The 24441-nt window shown below is 52.4% G+C and overlaps 2 protein-coding genes and 1 non-coding gene across 3 annotated transcripts in view; 1 reads left to right on the forward strand and 2 right to left on the reverse strand.

The window, feature by feature from the left end:
- The window catches only part of Stx1a (syntaxin 1A), a 28831-nt gene extending 18526 nt beyond the window's left edge, over positions 1 to 10305 (forward strand). The window contains exons 4-10 of the mRNA XM_052753959.1: positions 1016 to 1090; positions 1768 to 1841; positions 1940 to 2048; positions 2539 to 2612; positions 5391 to 5528; positions 8011 to 8121; positions 8972 to 10305. Coding sequence (XP_052609919.1) covers positions 1016 to 1090; positions 1768 to 1841; positions 1940 to 2048; positions 2539 to 2612; positions 5391 to 5528; positions 8011 to 8121; positions 8972 to 9049 — 659 coding nt within the window. The 3' untranslated portion in view covers positions 9050 to 10305. The remainder of the gene's footprint in view (positions 1 to 1015; positions 1091 to 1767; positions 1842 to 1939; positions 2049 to 2538; positions 2613 to 5390; positions 5529 to 8010; positions 8122 to 8971) is intronic.
- A 2541-nt stretch (positions 10306 to 12846) lies between these two features.
- Positions 12847 to 24432, reverse strand: Bud23 (BUD23 rRNA methyltransferase and ribosome maturation factor). Its single transcript, XM_052753962.1, has 12 exons — positions 24308 to 24432; positions 24179 to 24216; positions 21431 to 21526; positions 21254 to 21336; positions 20943 to 21039; positions 18635 to 18731; positions 17612 to 17662; positions 16771 to 16856; positions 16291 to 16336; positions 16002 to 16060; positions 14164 to 14253; positions 12847 to 14045 (listed from the first exon to the last, which is right to left on the reverse strand). The coding sequence occupies exons 1-12, from the start codon at positions 24353 to 24355 to the stop codon at positions 13991 to 13993; spliced, it is 846 nt and encodes a 281-aa protein (XP_052609922.1). The 5' UTR covers positions 24356 to 24432; the 3' UTR covers positions 12847 to 13990.
- LOC128121156 (small Cajal body-specific RNA 20) lies at positions 14646 to 14778 on the reverse strand. Its single transcript, XR_008222099.1, has one exon. It is a non-coding gene; the product is annotated as a small Cajal body-specific RNA 20 (non-coding RNA).
- Positions 24433 to 24441: the final 9 nt, after the last annotated feature.

Below are 24441 nucleotides of genomic sequence, written 5' to 3' on the forward strand. Positions count from 1 at the left end.
GCTCTCCTGGATCAACGCTGCTTCTCGCTCCCCGGGGGCCGCCATCCGGCTGGGCTATTTTAGGTTTGAGCAAAAAAGGCTGAGATGGCAGGAGCAGCTGGTGACCAAGTTTCCTTTTGTTCGTGGGAGGAAGGCTCCCTCCTCCACTCTGCAGAGCCCCCCTGCGCTGCCCCACTCACATTCCACTTAGCAGGTGACCCTCCTATCCTGGTAGATCACTGCTGTCACCCCTAAGCCCGATCCCCAGTGTATGTGGTACAAAAGGTGACAGCCAAGAGCCTGGTCCCAGTTTCTCCTGAAGAGAGGGTGGAACTGGTGGCATCTTGGAAAGGCAGCAAGCCGAGCACCCTGAGGCCTCTGCCAGCTTAGAGTCCTAGCTGCGGCTAGGAGAAGGGCCATTACCTTTATTCACCTCTCATGACCCCTAGTGACCTGTCACCTCCGGGGCTACAACCCCCTGGGGGGCGTATTACCCCTTTGAAACTGCTACCTCCCACCCACGGTGGCTTTCGTCACAGTCACAGCCACTCACAGCCACTCGGGAGCTAAGCACCTAGGAGGGACAGCTTTGTGAGGAGTTCAAGGTCAGCTGTTGCTCGGACTGCCTAGGCAAGGTGGCCCACCCTGCTGACCGGGCAGGTTTCTGCTTCCCCTCCTGAGCCACCCCAGGTGAAGCCAGGTGAACCCAGCCCCATCCCACCCCAGCACCCGACGACAAGTCCTCAGTGCCGACTGCAGCCCGACCAGCCTTAAATTTAGCCCCATCTGTTATCTGCAGGGGATGGGGGGAAGCGGCGGCGGCGAAGCAGGAAGGCGGCTTCTTGGAAGGCAGAGGGAGAGAGGGGGTGAGACTGCCGTTGAGGTGCAACTGTAGACAAAGGCGTAGCCCAGGGAAGAGAGAAGACCACAATGCTGGAGTTTGCCGGGGGCCCCCATCCCACTCCTGGTGCTAGAGGCTGGGTCTGAACAAAGAGGAAAAACCACATGTCTCTCCCCCCCCTCTCCCTCCCCATAGAGACCAAGGAGGAACTGGAAGAGCTCATGTCCGACATAAAGAAAACAGCAAACAAGGTTCGCTCCAAGTTAAAGAGTAAGTCGCTCTGGTGGCTGGGGATGTGGCTCAGCTGGCACAGCCCAGCCTACATGAAGCCCTGAATTTGATTCAGTTGGGTGTGGAGACTCAGCCCTGTCATCTCTGAAAGTGGAGATGTGAGGATCAAGAGTTCAAGGACAGCCTGGGCTGTACGAGAATTATGTAGAAATAATAAATTTTAGAAAGCCCCACCTGAAGAGGTGGTTGGCATCCTGGACTCATGCGGAGACCACACGTTGTGTCTGTGTGCACAAACGTGCATACATGTCCCATGGCCATGGCAGCGTAAGGGACATGTTCTGTCGGTGACAGACACCTGGTCCTCCTCTCTTTCCTGAAAAGAGGAATCTGGGTGCGCACACACACACACACACACACACACACACACACACACACACCCCTGCCTTAGGGTATTCACAGGTGTGGGTGTGCGCACGCACACAAATGTACACAGCTGCACACACTAACCAGCAAGAAGGACCACTATTGTGGACTTCATTATTGTTTACAGTTTGCTTTCCATATGACCCTCCATACCTTTTGACACAGGCGGAGGCCTCACCCCGGGAGAGGGGATGGGTGCTGAAGCCTCCGCTTGTGGGTGGAGCCGATGCATAGGGGCGGGGTACTGCTTAGCCATCCCCTGACATCACCCCCCCCCCCCACCCACCCAGGCATCGAGCAGAGCATCGAGCAGGAGGAAGGTCTGAACCGCTCCTCTGCCGACCTGAGGATCCGGAAGACGCAGGTACAGCAGGACGGCGGCGGGGGTGGGCGGGTCCCTGGGTCCCTGTGGAGCCTGATACCAACCCGCAACACACCTATCTCCCCACCCTCGACCCCTAGCACTCCACGCTGTCGCGAAAGTTTGTGGAGGTCATGTCGGAATACAACGCCACGCAGTCCGACTACCGAGAACGCTGCAAAGGACGTATCCAGAGGCAGCTGGAGATCAGTGAGCTGGGGCCGGGGCCCCGGCTGCATTGGGGGGGGGGGGGGGCTGTGGCTGAAGGAGCGGTTAGATGGGGCTTGTGGCTAGAGATGCAGTTTGGGCTAGAGATGCAGTTTGGGCTAGAGAGTTGGAGCCACAAGCAGGGCCCGTGGTGGTGGTTTAAGCTCTGAAGTGGTGGTAGGTGTGGCCTGTGGCTAGGGGTGTGGTTTGGACTGGAGGGGTCCTTCCGTGAGTAGAGCCTGGGTATGGGGCTTGGGCTAGAGTCGGGTGGGTAGGACCTTGGGGTGCGTATATGGCCTGGCTTGGAAGGATGGAGCCATTGGTGAAGCTTGTGGCTAGAGATGTGGTTTGGGCTGGAGAGATGGGACCCACCCATAACAGCCTAGGGGTGGGGCTTGTAGCTAGAGGTGTGGTGGAGGGTGGGGCTTTGGCTAGGACTAGAAGCTGCTGAGCTCCCTGGAGAGGGCAGGACTTAATGTACTCCCACCCACAGCCGGCCGGACCACGACCAGTGAGGAGTTGGAAGACATGCTGGAGAGCGGAAACCCTGCCATATTCGCCTCTGGGGTGAGTGGGAAGCCCTTCCCTGTTACCCATAAACCACATCCCTCCACACTAGGCCCGGTGTGTGTGCGCCAGAGCCAGGGTCGGGGCAGTGTTTGGATTTTAGAGAAAGCCTGAGTTTCCAGAGAAGGGAGGGGGCCAGGGTGAGGGTCCCATAAATGTCAGTGATAAAGGTGAAAATCAAAACCTGTGTCCAGGTTGAGATGGCTCATCAGGGAAAGGAGCTCGCTGCCAGGCCTGGCGAGCTGAGTTGGATTCCCTGGGACTCAAACGCTGGAAGCAGAGAACTAACTCCTGCAAGTTGTCTACACACACAGACACACAATTATACACATACATGCATACATACACACCTACCATAGACACATATACACACAGACACACACATACATGCATACATACACACCTACCATAGACACATATACACACAGACACACATACACACACAGACACACACAACACATTATACACATACATGCATACATACACACCTACCATAGACACATACACACAGACACACACATACACACACACAAAACACATTATACACATACATGCATACATACACACCTACCATAGACACATATACACACAGACACACACACACACACACAAAACACATTATACACATACATGCATACATACACACCTATCATAGACACATATACACACCCAGGCCACAGGTGAGAGGCGAACTTCTGGATCAGTGAGAGACCATGCCTCCCCGGGGGCAGGGCTGACAAGATGACTACGAGGGGAAAAGAACTTGCTGGCAAGCCTCCTGACCCGGGTTCGATCCCCAAGAACCACACAGTGGAAGGAGAGAGCTGGCTTCCCCAAGCTGTCCTCTGACTGCAAGCAAGCCGTGGCGTGCATGCACTCCCACACAGGCAAATAAACAAAAACAGATGTAAACACGTTTGTAAAAAAACCGGTGAGATAGAGAGTGATAGAGGGAGAATACTTTGTTCTGGCCTCTGGCATGTGTACAAGTTGATATGCGTGTGCACATACACACACACACACACACACACACACACACACACACACACACACAAATGTTTAAAAAAACAGGACTGGGCTGTAGCTCAGTTGTAAAGTGCTTGCCTGCCACTCATGAAACCCTGGATTTAGTTCTTAGCACTTACTAAACTCCAGCGTGGTTGCAGGCCTGTAATTCCAGCACTAAAGAGTTAGAGGCAGGCCAGGCGTGGTGACACACACCTCTCATCCCAGCACCCGGGAGGCAGAGGCAGCGAATCTCTGTGAGTTCGAGGCCAGTCTTCTCTACAGATCGAGTTCCAGGACGGCCGGGACTGTTATACAGGGAAACTCTGTCTCGAAAAAGAAAAAAGAAAGAGAAAGAGGTAGCGGCAGGGGGATCAGGAGTTGAAGGTTATCTGTGGCTACATCGCCAGTTCCAGGTCAGCCTGGGACACACGAGATCCTGTCTCAAAACAAAGATGGTTCAGCAGGTAAAAACACTTGCCACCAAACCTAAGTACCTGGGTTTGATGCCCAGGACTCTCTTTATGAAAGGAGAAAATGGACTTCTTGTCTGGCTTCCACATATGTGCTGTGGGCATGCTTGCACGCACGCGTACATAGTTAATAAATAATGGGTGTGTGTGTGTGTGTGTGTGTGTGTGTGTGTGTGTAGTGACAGGGTCTCACTTTGTAACCCTGGCTGTCCTGGAACTCTTTGCATAGACCTGGCTGGTTTGGAACTCAGAGATTTGTCTATTTGTCTGCTTATGCCTCTCAAGCGCCGGGATTAAAGGTGTTCACTACCATCCCTGCCATAAATAAAACAGTCACTTGCTGAGCACTCACTGTGTGGGGGAGCGTCAGCAGCTCCTTGTCTCAGGCAGGAATTGAGTCACACAGAAGCTAATTAGCAATGGAGCCAAACAGGAGGTTGGAAGGGCTGTGGCTGCTGCTTCTGGGAAACCTGCTCATCCCAGCCACCTTCCTCCTTGGCCCCTGTTCCAGCTTCATTTCTGTTGCTGTGATAAAATGGCCCTGACAAAAAGCAACTCAGGGGAGAGGGGCCATGTTTCAGCTCACGGGAGCTTAAAGTAGCTAGTCACATCACAGCCAAAGCAGAGAGAAAATGCAGTTTGCATGCCTAGTGCCCAGCGAGCTTCTGTGTAGGGAATGGTGCCACCCACAGTGGGCTGGGTCTTCTCACATCAGTTAACACTGATAATTAAGACAGTCCTTCATGGACATGTCCCTCCCTAAGCTGATTTGGACAGTCTTCATTGAGATGAGACTCTCTTCCCAGATGATTCTAGGTTATGTCAAATTGATAAAAACCAACCATTGAACCAGGAGAAATGACTGTGGTTAAGAGTCCTTGCTGCAGCCAGGCAGAGGTGGTGCATGCCTTTAATCCCAGCACTTGGGAGGCAGAGGCAGGTGGATCTCTGTGAGTTCGAGGCCAGCCTGGTCTACAGAGTGAGTTCCAGGACAGGCTCCAAAACTACACAGAGAAACCCTGTCTCAAAAAACAAAACAAAAAAAGAGTCCTTGCTGCTCTTCCAGAAAACATGAGTTCATTTCCCAACACCCATGTCTGACAGCTCATAACCACCTGTAACTCCAGCTCTAGGGGCTCCAACACCCTCTTCTGGCCCACAGGCACTACACTCATATACCCAAACAAACATATACATAAAAATTGAAGAAAAAAAAAAATGACAGCCTCCCCGCTCTCCCAGTCCTGGTCTCTAGTCCCTCTCCTCAGCATCAGGGTCCCACTGCTCCTCTACTCCCTAGATCATCATGGACTCCAGCATCTCGAAGCAGGCTCTGAGTGAGATCGAGACCAGACACAGTGAGATCATCAAGCTGGAGAACAGCATCCGGGAGCTACACGATATGTTCATGGACATGGCCATGTTGGTGGAGAGCCAGGTGAGTGCCCTCGTCCCCGGTGTTAGGACCTCCGGCTCCCAGCAGCATCCGGGACCACACTAACCCCTTCCCTTTTCACCCAACACGCTGCTCTGCCCGGGAGGGACAGTGTCTTCAGGTAACCATAGATGGTTTTAAGGACCTCCAGGGATTCTGTTGCATGGCTCTGCTTGGCTTCCCAGGCCTTGCATGGCCCCACCCCTCACCCCGGCCCTGTCCTGGCTTCACAAACTATGCTAGGGGCCACTGTGGACTGGCTACCTTGCTAGGAGCAGAAGGCGTAGCAGTGAACAAGACAACCTCCATCAGCCCCAGGCACATGGTGCACAGATGTGTATGCCGACAAAACACCCACACACATTAAAATAATAATTTTGTTTTTAGTTCAGGGTCATCGTATGCTACATATCAAGTTTGAGGCTGGCATGGCATATGTGAGACCCTGTCTCCAAAACAAAATATGCTCAATGGTATTCAGCACCACCAGTTTTCCTACCTCATCTGTCTCCAACTTGGGCTTGGCCTTGACCACTCCCTGTGTCCCACAGACCTCCTTTCTCCTCAAGCCCAGCCTCCTGCTGAGCCCTGGGCACTGCTGGTCCCTCAGCCGGGGGCTGTTCCTCATTTCTCATGGGAACCCTTCCTTAACTGGTCCCTTGGTGTGGAGCAGAGGAAGCCCTGAGTGGATGAAGTCCTGAATATGTGTCAGGACCTGGGCACAGCCTTTAATTTCAGCACTCAGGAGGCAGAAGCAGTTGGATCTCTATGTCTGTGAGTTCAAGGTCAACCTGGTCTACATAGCAAGATGCTGTCTCAAAAACAAAACAAAACAAAACAAAACAAAACAAAACTGGAAGGAAGAAAGAAAGAAGGAAAAGACAAACTTGGAAGGTGGATGTCAGGTAATTACGTTGAGACGGCTCAACCAAGTTGACAAGCACCTCAGTTTGGATCCCCTGGAAAAAGCACCCATGTAAAAAGCCATAGAGGCCCATGCCTCTAACCCCCGTTCTGGAAGCCGAAATGAAGATTTGAGGCTCACTGGCCAACCAGTCAGGCTGATTTGGTGAGTTCCAGATTCAGTGAGAGACCTTGTCTCAAAGAAATAAGGCGCGCGCGCGCACACACACACACACACACACACACACACACACACACACACACACATACCTGTCTATACCTACAATCTCATAGGTGTGCGCCACTATATTCAGTTGTCATGATGCTGGAGATCAAATGTGAGACATCCTGCATTCTAGGCAACCACCGTAGCGAATGAGCTACATCTCCAGCCCCCCGAGGCCCCCCCCTTTATTTCGAGACAGGGTTTCTCTGTGTAGTTTTGGTGCCTGTCCTAGATCTCGCTTTGTAGACCAGGCTGGCCTCAAACTCACAGAGATCTGCCTTTGCTAGCTTTGCCTCCCGAGTGCTGGGATTAAAGGCGTGCGCCACCGCAGCCCTTTCTTTTGAGATGGAGTCTTCCTTGGCTGGCCTCAAACCTACGGCAGTCCTCCACCCTCAGCCTCCCGAGTGGTGGACTTACAGGTCTAAGTCACCATGTCTGGCTTTGTTGATGTGGATTTTGCTGTTGTTGACTTTTAGTTTTGATTTTGTTTTGTTCTTTTGCCTTTGTGAGACAGTCTTTTTGTCTGTTTTGGTCATTTTGTTGTTGTTGAGGGGTTGTTGTGTGTTTTGTGATTTCTTTTACCTTTGTAAGGAAGGGTCTTGCTATATAGACCAGGCTAGCCTTGAACTCTTGATCCTCTTGCCTCAGCCTCCTGAGTGCTAGGCTCACATGTCCTACCTGGCTAGACTAGGGGTTTTACGGGTAGGCATGGCATAGCCTTAAGTACTGGAGAGGTCTGAGGAGGCTGCTGCTGTGCACTGGTGAGAAGCTATGAGGAGAAGGTATCATCTTTAGACTGAGACACAACATTGCTGTGAGTCTTGTCGGGACAGTGTCACGGTCAGATGAAGAACTTGGAACCCAAAGAGGACTATAGGACTGGCCAAAGGGTCTCAACGTTTGAAGACAGCAGACATTAAAAGCTTCATGGAACTGGTCCCCTAGGGAAAGAGTAAGAGGCTTGTCCATGTTCACCTGGTAAACCTTGGCCAGGGCAGGCTCAGACTGCAGCCCACCTACTCCTGCCCTGCATTTGCCTGGCATTGTCCACTTCCTGGGGTCACAGCTGACCACCCTCCGCATGGTCCTCACCCTTGCCTGGCACTGCATGGACAATTTCACCCCCAGGATGGCTGCTGTTTGGGAAAGGTGGGAGCTACTCCTGGCATGTCTTATTATGCCCAAGATGCCCTGGCCTGGCACCTGGCCTGGTGGCACAGGTGAGAAGCTCCATGCCCTCCTCACAGCTCTCTTCTCTCTCTCTCTGAATTCAGGGTACTTTCCCGAATCCCTACCTGAGCTCCCTTCTGGTTCTGAGGAGGGAGGCCTGGACCTTGGGTCCCCCTGGTCCTGCAGGGGGAGATGATTGACAGGATCGAGTACAATGTGGAGCACGCTGTGGACTACGTGGAGCGGGCTGTGTCTGACACCAAGAAGGCCGTCAAGTACCAGAGCAAGGCGCGCAGGGTCAGTGGCCAGCTCTGTCCAAGCCTATGCATGCCCTAGAGAGCCACCAGACTGTGAGATACTCCTCCCCACCTGCCTCAGTCCCGTTTTCAGAATCTCCAACCATAGCCTTCACCTCTCCATCAACAATCCTTTCTAGGCCATCACCTACCCCTAGTCCTGACCCTCCAGATCTCAACCCTCATTTTGATTTTTTTTTTTAAAGATTTATTTATTTATTTTGTATACAGCATGTATGACCAGAAGAGGGCACCAGATCTCATTACAGATGGTTGTGAGCCACCATGTGGGTGCTGGGAGTTGAACTCAGGACCTCTGGAAGAGCAGTCAGTGCTCTTAACCTCTGAGCCATCTCTCCAGCCCCTCATTTTGATTTTTGATTATTGTTTTTTTTTATATTGGGGGGGAGTGGAACCCAGGATCTAGCACATGCTAGACAAAAGCTCTACCACTGAGCCACACCTCCAGCCCCTCACTGGGGGACTCCAGGCAGGTGCTCTACCACTGAGTCACACCCCAGCCCCTCACTGGGGGATTCTGGGCAAGTGCTCTACCACTGAGCCACATCCCAGCCCCTCACTAGGGGATTCCAGGCAGGTGCTCTACCACTGAGCCACACCCCCAGCCCCTCACTGGGGGATTCTAGGCAGGAGCTCTACCACTGAGCCACACCCCCAGCCCCTCACTGGGGGATTCTAGGCAGGTGCTCTACACTGAGCCACACCCCAGCCCCTCTCTGGGGAATTCTAGGCTGGCACTATTATCTAGCCCCAGCCCAGTCCGTCATGCTGGTCTCTCCTTCACTGCACCCCTGTGGCTCCTCTGAGGCCTACTCTTTGTCTCCCTGCAGAAGAAGATCATGATCATCATTTGCTGTGTGATTCTGGGCATCGTCATCGCCTCCACCATCGGGGGCATCTTTGGATAGAAACCGGCCCCTCCCACCTCTCCACTCTGGATGGGTCTCCCTGAGGAGGCCCCTGGCTGCTGTGTCTGGCTGGGTTGCCCTCCCCACCCCTGCCTTCTGGCCGGGAGCCCTTCCCCTCCCATCCCACACTGCTCCCTCTCTGCCATGAGGCTCCCGTCCCCACCACCCTGCCCCAAGCCGTGTCGTGTGCATGATCTTGTGACAGTGTGTGTCTGTTCAGGAGGCAGAGGGGAGCAGGATCGGGAACGGCCAGAGGGGCTGGGGACAGGTCAGTGTGGGCAAGACTTGGGCCCTAGCCAGGTCCGCCTTTCTTCAGGCCTGAGGTCTACCCTCCTCTGGAACTCGGGCTCCTTTCTGGCCCGCAACCTTGCCCTCACCTGCCCTGCCCTCTGGCTTCTCCAGCTCTCCCCACCATGCCAAGGCACCTGGAGGGTGGGGACCAGCTGGTCACATGGTGCTGCTTTTCAGGTTAGGGGAGAGGTGTCCCAAGGGATAGCCCAGCACTGAAGTTCTTTGTGAGCTTAACCACTGCCAGGAGGCTCAGGGGCCATAGCTGCTGGTGTTTTAGGAGCACCCAGTATCCCCACTTTGAGCAAAGCCTGACAATGTCTCTGGCCTCAGCTGCCCGTACCACAGCCCTGGGGGTCATGTCCCTGGGCTGGGCCTGAGCCTAGTGAACTTGTGCAAGAAGTTTGGTGGTATCCTCTCCAGCCTTGCTTGTAGCTGAGAGGTGGAGCAGACCTCAGGCCTCTGCCTACAGTCTCTAACAGGCATGTCGGGTCGCGGCCAGAGTTGCATGTTGGGGACAGTGGTCCCCTGCTCTCTCTATGCTCTGAAAAGCCAGGTGTCACTTTGGGCCTGCAGTCTCGCCCTGCTCTGTCTCCCACTGATGTGCCACGTGATGTCAGGTGTCCTGGATGCAGTATTCAGCAGCCAGCTGGGGGGGGGGGCTTCCCCACTTCCCTCCCCTGCCATCTTGGGGCTTCTCAGAGTCAAAAAAAAAATATACCCCCTGCCCCAGGAACCCTTTCTCATGCACAGGCAAGGAGTGTGCATGCGTGTGCATGCAGCGGGAGTTGGGGCCGTGTCTGTGTGCCCCCGTTCCTCAGCTTTGCTCCTGCCCAGTGACTGTGACCACTGTCCGTGCTGCCTTCTCTCACGGCCCCTCCCTCCACCCCTTCACCAAAGGTCTTGGTACAACCAGCTGCCCATTTTGTGAGATTTTTATGTAGAATAAACATTTGTATCTGTAGTGAGCCTCTGTTTGCAACTTTTTTTTTTTTTTGCCTTCTGTTTGCCGAGTCAGGGATACGGGATCAACCCTGTGGGGACCGAAGGGGAAGGGGCTCAGAGATGGAGGGTCCCACCCTTCCCCCAGTACACAGGCCTTCCGCTCCCTCTGGGTGGTCAGTGGGTAACATCTGGGCTTTCCTGAGACAGTCCCAGAACCCCACCCTTACCTAGGGGACAGCTAGTGCCTTCGCTCATCAGAGGCGTGGCTTCAGATCTTTCATCAGTGTGAATGTTTTGTCAGCATGCATGTGTGCGCCTGGGGCCTGCAGAGGTCACACGAGTGGGTTGGGTCCCCTGCAGCTGGGTTTATGGATGGTTGTTAGCCACCATGTGGGCGCTGGGAACCAGTTCCAGTTTCTCTACACAAACCAGTGTCCTTAACCACTGAGCCATCTCTCCCACCCCCAGATCTTTTTCTCTTTTAAGTTTTGTTTAAGACAGGGTCTCGCCGGGCGGTGATGGCGCACGCCTTTAATCCCAGCACTCGGGAGGCAGAGCCAGGCGGATCTTTGTGAGTTCGAAGCCGACCTGGTCTACAGAGCGAGATCCAGGGAAAGCGCAAAGCTACACAGAGAAACCCTGTCTCAAAAAAAAAAAGGGGGGGGCTGGAGAGATGGCTCAGAGGTTAAGGGCACTGAATGCTCTTCCAGAGGTCCTGAGTTCAATTCCCAGCACCCACATGGTGGCTTACAATCATCTGCAATGAGATCTGGCACCCTCTTCTGTGTACACAATAAATAAATAAATCTTAAAAAAAAAAAAAAAAAAAAAGACAGGGTCTCACTAGGTAGCCCCTACTGTTCTGGAACTTACTACGTAGACCAGGCTGACTTCAAAGTCAGAGAGATCCATTGCTTTGCTCTGCTTCCCAGTAAGCCACTAAAGCCTGACCACCTCAGTCCAAATCCACATGGCAGAAGACAACCGACTCCCAGAAGCTGTCCTCTAACCTCCACACAGGCAGAGTAACACACAAGTTAAAGAAAAAAAAAAATATATATATATATACACACACACACACACACACACACACACACACACCCCTTGTGAAAGGATGATAAACGGCACTAGTGATGGCTCTGGTTACCGCTAAAAGGTCACGGTCACGAAAGAACCCAGTGTTAGTTTTCAGAGCTTTATTAGGAGGGAAAAGGTGGGAAGGGGAGAGAGGAGAGCCAGGCCTGGAGAGAGAGAAAGATGGCGGGTGGGGGGAGCAGAGCAGAGAGGGTGTGGGGTCTGCATCGGACTTTTAAGGCACAAATTGTGTGACCACACCACGCGTAAGTAGTCACCAGTGCACACTGATGACATAAGACGCAAGGCCTTTTGCTTAACTCCTGAACTGCGCATGTGCGGTCATGTAGCTGGAGTGAGGGCCGAATTCTAACACCTTGAGAACCAAGGTACACACAAAGCTGACATGTGTTGGCTTGAGGCAGACACTCCCTTCTGGGATTAAAAGGGAGGGAGCACCACCATGCCTGGCTGTTTATGTATATGTGTGTGAGTGTGTCTGTCATGTGAGTGCAGGTGCCTGTGGAGGCCAGAAGAGGGCATTGGGTCCCCTGGCGCTGGAGTTATAGGTGGTTATGTGGGTCGTAGAAACCGAACTCAGGTTCTTGGAAGAGAAGTACATGCTCTTAACCACTGAGCCACCTCTCCAGCCCCTTAAAAAAAGTTAACAGAGGTTAAGAGCACTGACTGCTCTTCCACAGGTCCTGAGTTCAACTGCCAGCACCCACATGGTGGCTCACAACCATCCATAGTGAGATCTGGCGCCCTCTTCTGGCCTGCAGAGATACACGCAGACACTGTATACATAACAAATCTTAAAAAACAAAAGTGTGCACGTGTGCCTGAGTGTGTGTGCATGTGTGAGGGGGTCAAAGGACAACCTCTACCTTGTACAGCTGACCCTGAGTTTCAGGGCCTCCTGCCTAGCTAGCATGCAGCACTACTGCATCCAGCCTCACTGCATGGCAAGAACTGTACCTACTGAGCGAAGGTCTTGGAGCTGGTCCCTAGGAGATGCCACTCCAGGGGTTAAGGCCTTAGGGCCCTCGGCCTCCCTGTCCAGTGCCTTCCTGCTATGCTATGTCCAGGTGTTGTTCCCCCTCCCCCAGGGCCCACAGAACACATCCATCAAATAGCCTCAGCCTGGTGGACGCCACACATCCCAGAGCAGGACTTGCAACTGTCCAGACAGCCCGAGGCTACCAAGTGCGAAGACATTTGACACCTCCCACCCGAGGCCAGGGACTTAAAGAGTGGCAGAGACCTGAGGCAGTGGAGACCCCAATACCTGAACCCCATTCCCAACCTTGCATGACATCATGACATGAGAGATGAGTCCTGATTCAAGGGACCCACCTGTGCCTCCCACAAGCTGCAAGAATGCTTCTGTCCATTCCAGGTCTTTAAGTCCAGTCCCTGCCTGGGAGCCAAGCAGTGGTCCCCAATATAGGAAGCTGAGACACAGATTAATATAGAGCCAGGAACACCAGTTACTTAGAAAGTTATTTAATGCATTTAAGACAAAATAAAACATCCTTAGAAATTTTTTTTCTTTTTAGTTTTTTTCAGACAGATTTTTGCTCTGCAGCCCAGACTGGCCTGGAACTTTCCATCTTGCTGCCTCAGCCTCCCAGGAGGGTGTTGGGATTTCAGGATCTGGGCTGCCAAACCCAAATCCTTGGAACTCTTTTAGTGAAAAAAATATTTTGAGAAATTCGCAACTTTTCTAAAATACTATGTTGCTAGCTGCTGAGGTAAACAGTTCAATCTAGAAAATTCCTCAGAGGCAGGTCCTGGGTTGGACAGCTCCCAGCCACTGAAGGGAGTGGGTGGCCAGGACCATCTGTAGGACTGGATGCAGGTGTGGGTGGCCAGGGCTCTGTCTGCAGGACTGGATGGTGTGGGTGGCCAGGCCCCATCCGGAGGACTGGATGCAATTGTGGGTGTCCAGGGCCATCTGCAGGACTGGATGCAGGTGTGGGTGGCCAGGTCCCGCCTGTAGGACTGGATGCAGGTGTGGGTGGCCAGGCCCCATCTGGAGGACTGGATGCAGGTGTGGGTGGCCAGGGCCCCATCTGCAGGACTGGATGCAGGTGTGGGTGGCCAGGGCCATTGCAGGACTGGATACAGGTGTGGGTGACCAGGCCCCGTCTGCACGACTGGATGCAGGTGTGGGTGGCCAGAGCCGTTGCAGGACTGGATGCAGGTGTGGGTAGCCAGGCCCCATCTGGAGGACTGGATGCAGGTGTGGGTGGCCAGGGCCCCATCTGCAGGACTGGATACAGGTGTGGGTGGCCAGGCCCCGTCTGCACGACTGGATGCAGGTGTGGGTGGCCAGAGCCGTTGCAGGACTGGATGCAGGTGTGGGTAGCCAGGCCCCATCTGGAGGACTGGATGCAGGTGTGGGTGGCCAGGGCCCCATCTGCAGGACTGGATACAGGTGTGGGTGGCCAGGCCCCGTCTGCACGACTGGATGCAGGTGTGGGTGGCCAGAGCCGTTGCAGGACTGGATGCAGGTGTGGGTGGCCAGAGCCGTTGCAGGACTGGATGCAGGTGTGGGTAGCCAGGTCCCACCTGCAGGACTGGATGCAGGTGTGGGTGGCCAGACTCTCCATTTGATTAGATACAGCGCCCTCAGAAGCGGGGCTTGCGCTTTCGACCAGTGTACTGGGTGTCGGGTCTGACCTCCCTGCAGACAGACAGAACAGACTCAGGAGAATGAAGAGCTCTGAGACCCCACAGGCAGGTGACTTCTTGGCGGCCACAGCCTCACCCTCCCTGCCTGCCCATCCCCAGCTGGTACTCACTTGCCCTGGCGCCTGCGCCTCTCCTTCTTCTCTAGGACCCACTCCCGGCTTTTCTTCACCAGGTCCCGCCGTGCCTTCTTGTGTGGCACCCTAGCCAGAGACGGAAGTGAGAGGGTGGCTAAGCTGTGCACGGGGGCAGCTCTGAGGCCCCTTCTTCCCAGGGTTCCCTCTTCCCGTCTATAACCTCCACTCAGGACACTTCCGCCACAGGACCAGAACCCTGGTTTAGCAGAGCTGTGGGGTGCAGTCCCTGTCCCTGCAAGGTATCACTGGTAGATGGCCTTGTGTCTGGCACACACCTCATCCCTGGGGTAACTCCAGGAAGGAGTAACTCAAGAGTCTGGTGGTATCCAAGGAGAGCCATGGTACCTGCACAGTCCAATGCTGCCACTTAAGTTCCTTGTCAGGGTTGGGGTTCAGTGTGCCTAGCAGATGCCAGTGTTGTCTCCCCACACCCACCCCTGCCTCACTCCAGCATCTGTCAATGTCTGAGGCAGGAAAACAAGGCTGCCCACTCATGGCAGTCCTGACGAAGATGCTCCTCACAGACTGATCTTGGCCTCCATCCCTGGCTGAGGAGGAACGTGATCCCCACAGCCCAGGGGACAAAAGGCCCAGAGGGAGCCATGGGGGGAAAGGAAGAGCAGCCATGTTGGTCTGGAAGTCAGTAAGGAGCCTGCCCTCCTCCACTGTGGGCAGGTGAACAGGTCAGTGAGGTTACAGTGACATGACTCGCTATCACGCACACTGGGGTGTGTAAGAATGGCTTGTGACAGGAACCTGGTTGGCCAGGAAGAAGAGGGAAGGAAGGGACTGTGTGGAGTGAGGAAGAGGGAAGAGGGCTGGAATGGCCCAGAAGAGCAGGGGCAGGGCTGGCAGCCATTCTACTCACACAGACACTAGTGTAAAGCTAAGGGACCCTAAGATGCCTGGAGGGGATTGGACACCTTGTACTTCTCTGCAAAGCCGAGTAGAAACATCTAGAAGAGTCCCGGAGCTCAATGGGGCATGAGCAGGGGAACTCAGAAAGGGGTGGCCAAGGGTCAGGGGCAAGGTGTGGTCAGAGGTCAAGGCAATTGCAGGGGATTCAAAGATTGTGCGAACACACGGACCACTGTGGGGGCGGTGTAAACGGGAACATCTTGTGGGATAGAATATGTAAGTAGCCGGGCGGTGGTAGCACACGCCTTTAATCCCAGCACTCGGGAGGCAGAGCCAGGCGGATCTCTGTGAGTTTGAGGCCAGCCTGGGCTACCAAGTGAGTTCCAGGAGAGGCGCAAAGCTACACAGAGAAACCCTGTCTCGAAAAAACAAAAAAACAAACAAACAAAAAAAAAGAATATGTAAGTAAAGATTCTTCTACATGTTTTTACCCAGCTTTGCTGGGGAAGTACCAGGCACCCGACCCCCTCCACGCATCTTAGGGCCGCTCATCCTCACACTAGTGTCTGTTGGTGACGTGTGTTCTCCGTTAGCTGGGCTGTGTTGAGTGGTCTGAGCATCTGTTCCCCAACTATGAGCTACGTGTGCAGACAGGAGTGACTGAGGGTAGAGAGGAGGGTGCAGGGCCAGGGAAGGCTGGGCCCAGGCTGTAGCTAAAAGTGGCTGGTGGGGGGATATGGGAGGAGCACCCTGCCAAGTGTGTGGAGAAGGGGCATGTGCGGGCTCACACAAGACGCCAAGACGCTGTGGCGGCCCCAGTACGCAGGCTGAGGAGGAGGCAGACATAGCCCACAGAGGCACACCGGGTTGTGACATCACTTTGGAACAGCAACTGTGTCTAACCTGACTGGGATGAAAGCCCTTGCCTGGTCCCCACACCTATGCATGCACCTTACCTTTCACTGGTGAAAACGGACTCAGTGGCCTGGTCTGCATCCTGACTTTCAGTCAGCCCCTGTACGAGACAAAACTCCTAAGTCACCCTGGTACTTACTGCCCCAACAGACACATGTGCATCAGGCCTGAGGAACCCCGGCAGGTCTGGAAGTCAGGGTACAGGGGTTGGTGTTCCTTCCTAGGACCTGCAGAAGTCTCAGAGAGTTGGGCTCCATGCAGGGGATTGGGGAACCCTGACCACCGGGGCCCTCCCAGCATGCTCTTGTGCTGGGAGCCCAGAACCCTTACCTTTGGCAGGGAGGTGGAAGGCCCAGAAAACAGACAGAGGTAGAACCTGAAACAAGGCAGGGCAACATGAAGCCTAGCTTACAAGGCCTAGCAGGAAGAGACAAGTCCTTGTCCTCTATCTTTTGTGGCCCTGTCCACCTACCCAGCATTCCTCAGTACCTGCAAGGGCCCCACAGCTGTGCAGACGGCTCTTGGGCCCAGCACTCACTGTGTATGGTATACATGTGCAGTCCGAGGTCCAGCTCATTTTTGGACAGGGTCTCTCACTATCCTTGAGCTCATCATGTAGGCTAGGCTGGCCGGCTCGTGATTCTCCAGAGACCCACCTATCTCGTCTCCCCAGTGCCTCATCGGGGCTCTAAGTACACAGCACCACGCCTGGCCCTTTGCACAGATGCTGGAACCGGGGGCCCAGGCCCTCGTGTTCGCACAGGAAAACACTTCACCCACTGAGCCCCCGCCCCCGCCCCCCACACTCACTTCTTCGCTTTTGCACTGTTGGGGAAGTCCACCACTACGCCACCGGTGAAGCCTGCCCTTGTGGCCTGCGTTGTTATCAGCTCCAGCTGAGGAGAGGGGTCGGGTCAGAGAGTGGATGGAGGGGGGGGGCAGACGCTCTAGAGGTCCTCAGCCCTCCCTGGTCAGACTCTAAAGCACATTCTAGCTAGACCTTTCCACTCAGCGGCCCCCAAAGCCACCAAGGCAGAAAGTGGTAGCTTTCAGTCTCGGCAGCCCCACCCTGAGGAGGGAAGTGTCAGAACAAAGCAGTTCTGCTGGTGGCCACGTACTGGTCCAGGGAGCCATCTCCTGGCCCTCAGGAATCTGGACCAGACTCAGTTCTGTTACGGAGCAGAGGCCTGCAGGTCACTGTCATTCTAGACCTAACTCATGCCACCTAAGGCAGAACTGCTGAGGTCCCCTTGCCTGCTTCCGCTCTACCCCTGGGGTTATGAAGATGCGTAACGTTACAGCTCATTCTACGACATCACCGTAGCAGTTTGCATTTCTCTCTCTCAGTGCTGGGGATGGAGACCAGGTCCTCATGTACTAGATGAGGCTCGACCACAGAGCCACATCCCCAGCCTGCCACTGTATCATCATCTGTCAGCAGGAGACAACACCCCAGCCTCCCCTACAGATACGCCCCATCTTAGGGAGCCATCTGGGGTCACTGTGCCATCAACAGGTGCTCATTCCCTCTGTCCCACCAGGTCGCAAGAGGTCCTTGTTCTGCCATGGTGCCCAGTGGCAAGAAGGCAGCTGAGTGGAGAAGGCTGTTCTCCACCCCATCTCCCTACCCCCGATCTAGCTAGCTGCTCACCTGCTCCGAGTTCTCAGGGTACAGCTGCAGGATGGCTCGGGCCCCGCGGACCTGTAAACAATGGAAATGTCATGACCACAGAAGTACTCGTGGGGTCAGGACCTTCACTTACTAAGTATTTACAAAGCTCCTGTCACGGGCAGAGCTCAGAATGCCACCGTGAACAAGACTCCTGAACCGGGGCCCACGCTGGCAGAGCAGGCACCTGACTTACAGAATGGTGCATGCCTATAACCTATGCCTTTGGGAGGCAGAGGCAGGAGGATCACCACATGCTCAAGCCCAGCTTGGTCTACACAGTAGGTCCCAGTCTCGGAAGAAAAAGGACAGACAAGAATTACTCAGTAAGTGTTGGGATTGCGGTGTGTGCCACAATGTCAGCTGTGAGATGTTTTTTAATTAACACAGACGGTGACAGTGGAGGGAAGTACAGAGGACATGGGCAATCTGGCAGGTGACCTCTGTGTGCTGGACACGATGTCACTATCCTCATTCGATTGCTTCCGATGTTGACTGCGATGCTCCTAGGTTTGGTCAGATGTCAGCCCTGTGCACCTGGGCTTTTTTTCTTTTGCATTAAAAAAAATTATTTTTATATTATGTGCATTGGTGTTTTGCCTGCATGTATGACTGTGTGAGGGTGCCAGATCCCCTGGAACTGGAGTTACAGACAGTTGTTAGCTGCCATGTGGGTGCCTGGAATTGAACCCAGGTCCTCTGGAAGAGCAGTCAGTACTCTTAGCCACTGAGCCATCTCTTCAGCCCCTTCTTTTGCGTTTTTGAGACATCTCTAGATGACTTTGTCTATACAGCCAAGGCTAGCACTGAGCTCCCAACTCTCCATCCAGTCTCTGCTTCCGAGTGTTAGGATTCCAGGTCTATACCAGCATGTCCACCGAGTCTCAACAGCCGGTGTGTTCTTTCTAAGCAGCCTTCCTATCGTGGGCCTTACTTCAGCCTTGAACTGACAAGGCAGGAGAGTGGCGGACTCACGGAAACAGGAGGAGGAGAGCTCATACTCACGAGGACAGAGTACAGGGAAGAAAAGAAGCAGTAGAGACGCCTGGCAGGGACATCCGACTTCTTGTTTGCGTTGCAGAGCCACTGAACAGCTGAGATGCTGGAAAGGAAGGGGTCCAGTCAGGAGGGACCGACGCTGTCCCCACTGTCCTCCTGAGGACTCGGCCACTATCATCCACCACCCGCTTCATGTAGCTCCTGCCCTGCGGAGGCCAGTCCGCTCCTGGTCACTTATACAACCCAGAACCAGTCAGGGCAGCACTCACTTGCTTCTGCCATTCCAGGGAAATGCTTTCTCAACCCAAGTCTGTGTGTACCTCCAGCTGCCAGGCCATGCTGCCCGCCTACCCCTTCACTCTCTTCCGACAATCAAAGGAAACCCACCGGACAGCACGTCCACCCAGCCACTCATCTGTTCTTTCACGTGCTTCCGCTGTATCTATCTCAAACCTTCAGCGGCTGGCACTCCTCTCTCTGGCCCACGGCTCCTCACTGCTTTACACACCCAGCCACAGAATGCCACGTGACTGGCGTGGCATGAGCAAGACCTTCAGCTTGCTCTCCAGTGTCACCAAACAAACACTTCAGCCGGGGAGCACAGGCAGGTGGATCTCTACGAGTCTACATAGGGAGTTCCAGGTCAGACAGGGCTACATGGTGAGTCTCTGTCTTGAAAACCGAACCAAAACAAATCACACACATACACATACAAAAAACCCCAATGCTTCCTATTTCTTTCTTTCTTTCAAAAAAGCATTTCTTTTGATTTATTTATTTATTTATTTATTTATTTATTTATTTATTTATTTATTTATTTATTATGTATACAGTGTTCTGCTTGCATGTATGACTGCAGGCCAGAAGAGGGCACCAGATCTCATTGTAGATGGTTGTGAGCCACTATGTGGATGCTGGGAATTGAACTCAGGACCTCTGAAAGAGCAGCCAGTGCTCTTAACCACTGAGCCATCTCTCCAGCCCCTGCTTCCTATTTCTTTAATATTTTAATTTTGACTTTGAGCCAGGATCTCATGTAGCCTAGCCTCTGACTCGTGGCAGAGGATGAGCTTGAACTCCTGATCCTCCTGTCTACACCTGTTAAGAGCAGGGATTATAACCATGTGCAGCAGCATTTCACATTTCTAACAGTAATTTTAATGCTCCAAAGCTGGTCATGAACGTCCAGGGGCTGGAGAGATGGATCAGTGACTAAGAGCACTTGCTGCTCTTGGAGAATACACAAGTTCAGTTCTCAGCACTCACACAGCAGCTCACAACCATCTCTAGTTCCAGGGGATTGGATACTTCTCTAGCTACCCCAGGGACCAGGCATGCATGTGGTACACACACACACACACACACACACACACACACACACACACACACACACAGGCCAACACACACACAAAATAAAAGTAAGTTGGGTTTTTTTTTTTTTTTTGGTTTTTCGAGACAGGGTTTCTCTGTGTAGCTTTGCGCCTTTCCTGGAACTCACTTGGTAGCCCAGGCTGGCCTCGAACTCACAGAGATCCGCCTGGCTCTGCCTCCCGAGTGCTGGGATTAAAGGCGTGTGCCACCACTGCCCGGCCTGTTTTTTTTTTTTTTTAAATTCAGTCTTTCAAGACAGGGTTTCTCTGTGTACGTAGTCCTGGCTACCCTGAAACTTGCTTTGTAGACTAGGCTGGTCTTGAACTCAGAGATACACCTGCCTTTGCCTCCCAAGTGCTGGGATTAAAGGGGTATGCCGCCACCACCACCTGGGAATAAATTATAGGTTCAGTGTGTTTATGATCCCAGCATGGGGGAATGGGAAGCAGAGCCAGGCAAATGCCTGGAAGCTCACTGGCCAGCTAGTCTGGCTTCTGTGACATCACTCCAGGCCAATGAGAGCTTGTGTGAAACAAAAGGTAGCTAGTGTCTGAGGCCCGACACCCAAGGGTACTTGCTCCCTTGCCTCCTCCACCTGTTTGTACCCATACACAAGAATGTGCACACACACTATTTTTTAGCCACCTTTGTCCTTATAAATCTCAAAATCTTAGAACATGTACATTTTTAAAATTACATTCATTAACTTTGCATGCATCATCGTTCACGTACAGAGGACAGACAATCATTCCCAAGAACCTTCTTTCTCTCCACCACGTGTGTTCGACATCAAACTCAAGTTTGTCAGGCCTGGTAACTGATCACTGAGCCAGCACACAGGCCCAGAACATGTAAAATTTTAAATATCATGTATGACTGCTATACAGCTGGGTTTAAGAAACACTGGTCTATGAAATTAAATGTAGGACGTGAAGACCCTCACCTGATGCAGCCATCAAAAGAACCTGGTCTGAAAGGGACTCCCTGGCCCATGTCCCCTAGCAGCAGGTCTCCCTCTGTGTCTCGGTCCAAGGCAGCATCTACATCAGAGGAAAGGTCAGTATGGGTACCGCCACTGCAGATAGGTGTGGTGGGCGGGCCTGTGATCTCAGCAACAGGGAGGCTGAGGCAGGAGCATCTCAAGTTGGGGACTAGCTTGGGCTATATGGCAAGACCTGATCTCAACCAAAATCCCAATTTAGCTGCTCCACACCAAGAGGATAGCCACGTTGGTACAAGACAGAGCAAACTTACCCAACATGGCAGTGCTGATGTCAATGCCCACCCAATAGTGCCCCTCTTCTGAGATGTAGTCTCCACTCAGTCCAGAGCCGCAGCTGGAAGAAACAATCCACAGGCTCTCCCAGAGCTGAACAGTAAGAGACACTCCACCCTACCCAGGCAATCGGACCTGGGGCCCCAGGACCTCACCCGATGTCCAACAGATAAGAGGGCTGACCCTCCGGCAAACAGAGGAGCTCCAATGCTCGCTCAGTCATCTTGGTCTGGATGTCAATCATCCGTGAGCTGGGGAAGTAGAAAAACATAGGAGTGGTCATGGAATTCTAGGTCCTATTTCTCCTAGATCAAAAGGCATCAACTGGAGGTACTTTTCCTAACTTTAAAATTTTATTTACTTCATTTAGTGTGTGTGTCTGTGTGTGTGTGTCTCTGTGTGTGTGTGTGTGTGTGTGTGTGTGTGTGTGTGTGTGTGTGCATGTGATGGTCAGAGGCCAACTTGCTCCATTTGGTTCTCTTCTTCCAACATGTGGGTTCTAGGGATTGGACTCAGTCATGAAGCTTGGTGATTACCCAAACTATCTCACTAGCCCTTGTCCAACATTTTTTTAAAAGATTTATTTATTTATTATGTATACAGAAGAGGGTACCAGATCTCATTACAGATGGTTGTGAGCCATTATGTGGGTGCTGGGAATTGAACTCAGGACCTCTGGAAGAGGTCTTAACCTCTTAACCTCAGTCAGTGCTCTTAACCTCTGAGCCATCTCTCCAGCCCCCCTTGTCCAACATTTTAAACTTACAATTCTAACCTGAATTCAACAAACTCAAATGTAATCATTAAAAGTACTGCCAGGCGGTAGTGGCGCATGCCTTTAATCCCAGCACTCGGGAGGCAGGGCCAGGCGAATCTCTGTGAGTTCGAGGTCAGCCTGGGCTACCAAGTGAGTTCCAGGAAAGGCGCAAAGCTACATAGAGAAACCCAGTCTCGGGGAAAAAAAAAAAAAAAGTAGTCCTGTGATGAGCATGGATGTTTCCACAAAATTCCACCACCACTCAAAGCTGAGACAGTGCCGGGCAGTGGTGGCACACGCCTTCAATCCCAGCACTCGGGAGGCAGAGCCAGGCAGATCTCTGTGAGTTCGAGGCATGCCTAGTCTACAGAGCGAGATCCAGGACAGGCTCCAAAACTACACAGAGAAACCCTGTCTCGAAAAAACCAAAAAAAAAAAAAAAAAAAAAAAAGAGGGGGGAGGGGACTGAGACAAAACTAATAGTTTAATGCCAATCTGGGCAAGACCCTGTCTCAAAACAAATTCAACAAAGTCACCCCAAAAGTCCAACTGATACACTAGCGTGTCATTTTATTGTGTACAAATTTTAAGTGCACCAGCTGCAAAGCTGACAGAAATAGAGCCAATCACTCAGCAGCTGACCAGTCAATGCCTATCTACAACTCTATTGGGTTTTGATGCTTTATTCCTTAGGAATGCATTCTCTCAAAGAGTCATCTGCCATATTTACTCCCATATGCAAGGCTCAACAATGCACAAGTGTTAGGGATGTGTTTCAGCACTTGCCCCACATCCAGCAGGCCCTAAGTTCAATACCCAGTACCTCCAAAAAACCAAAACGATTCACCTCAGTAGTAAAAAGTATGTGCCACCATGCATTCCACCCCCGGTACCTGAAGACAAAAACCTTACAGCAGTGATGGCCATGAGAAATATAACGCAGGCACCAGCTGTGCTGGTGCACACCTCCACAGAACCAGAACCCAAGAGGCAGCGGCAGGCATATCTCTGTGAGTTCAAGGCCAGCCAGGGTTACACAGTGAAACTCTGTCTCAAAAGGAAGAAGCAGGTGGGAGACAAAGAGTAACTAGATAAGAACAGGGCATAGTAGTACATGCCTATAATCTCAGCATCCAGAATGCTGAAGCAGGAGGGTCACTACAAGTAAGGCCAGCCTGGGCTACATAATGTAAACATATTTCAAAAAAAAAATAGGACAATAAACGGTAATCAGTTTACTTAACCCCATATACTAAATAATCATTTTTAAGGTCAACATACTCAAAGTGTTATTTCAATATGTAATCAGCAAAAAATTGTGAGCTGTGTCCTTTTTTTCCCTTCATTTCTCCACATTAAGTCATTCAGACTTACAGAATTTTAATAGCTAGCTACTGGCTGCCATACTGAACAGAATAGTTCTACACCTGGTCTGTCCAAAATCAAGGTAAATAATCACACACAACGAAACCATAGAGTCCTACATGACGGACCATGCCTGCAATTTTAGTCCTTGGAAGGTGAAGACAAGAGGGTCAGGAATTCAGTCACCTCTGATACATAGCAAATTCAAGAATACCCTTAGCTATAAGAGATCATGTTTCAAACAAATAAAACCAAATAAACTATCATGTAGAGGATTCAGACAATGTTTCTGTCAATGGTTGCCATGACAATTTTAGTGCAATCATGTATTTAAATAAGGCTCACAATAAACCCATAACGAGTATGTCCTCCCTCTTAATAGTACTGATTCCTTTCTGGGGGTGTGGCTCAATGGTAAAACTGCCTATAATCCCCAAGTGAGGGGCTGGGGGTGTGGCTCAGTGACAGAGCACGTATACAATATGACAGTAGCCCGTTCGTATCCACTAACTACTGCCTGCTTTACCACATGTTTAAAACACATTGTCAAATGATCTAGTGTAAACTGGAGATGAATACACCTACTCTGGAACCAAGGTACCAAGATCCCTCCAGGAGTTCGACCGTTTAAAGTTCACTTTACCGCTGACAGAACTACATTTACCCTGGTCCCTCATTTCCCCCACTCCCAAATTCTAAATGCATTCCAAGCGACGCCCATGATCCGGGCGACTTGCCGATCCCGACCCCCGATGCCATTCAATAGCCATGCTCCCCTCACTTGCGAACGTATTTCCGGGCTTCATTCTGGTCATAAAACTGTTGGGAAGAGAAAGACACATGGGATATGAGAGGAAGAATCCAAAGCGAGGCATTCTAGAAGAAGATTAAGACCTGACAAGACGCTCACCAGCTCTGGCGGTCCACTGTGCTCAGGTCTCCGGCTACGAGACGCCATCTCTAGGGTCCCGCAGCACGCTGGTGCCGGCAAGCCCCAGCGCAATGCTTTGACGTCATCAACTCCGCGACTGCCTCGTAGCGCTT

The sequence above is a fragment of the Peromyscus californicus genome, unplaced genomic scaffold (genome assembly GCF_007827085.1).
Source record: "Peromyscus californicus insignis strain IS unplaced genomic scaffold, ASM782708v3 Scaffold_2__1_contigs__length_46816999, whole genome shotgun sequence".
NCBI classification, from domain to species: domain Eukaryota; kingdom Metazoa; phylum Chordata; class Mammalia; order Rodentia; family Cricetidae; genus Peromyscus; species Peromyscus californicus.

Bases quoted from the DNA above. Each gene is read 5' to 3' on its own strand.
- Bud23 (XM_052753962.1), bottom strand. From the start codon at position 24,355: ATGGCGTCTCGTAGCCGGAGACCTGAGCACAGTGGACCGCCAGAGCTG. The intron at 24,217-24,307 runs GTGAGCGTCTTG...TCTTCCCAACAG, and splicing joins ACAGTGGACCGCCAGAGCTG to TTTTATGACCAGAATGAAGC. The intron at 14,046-14,163 runs GTGAGTACCAGC...GTCTGTCTGCAG, and splicing joins AGGCGCAGGCGCCAGGGCAA to GGAGGTCAGACCCGACACCC.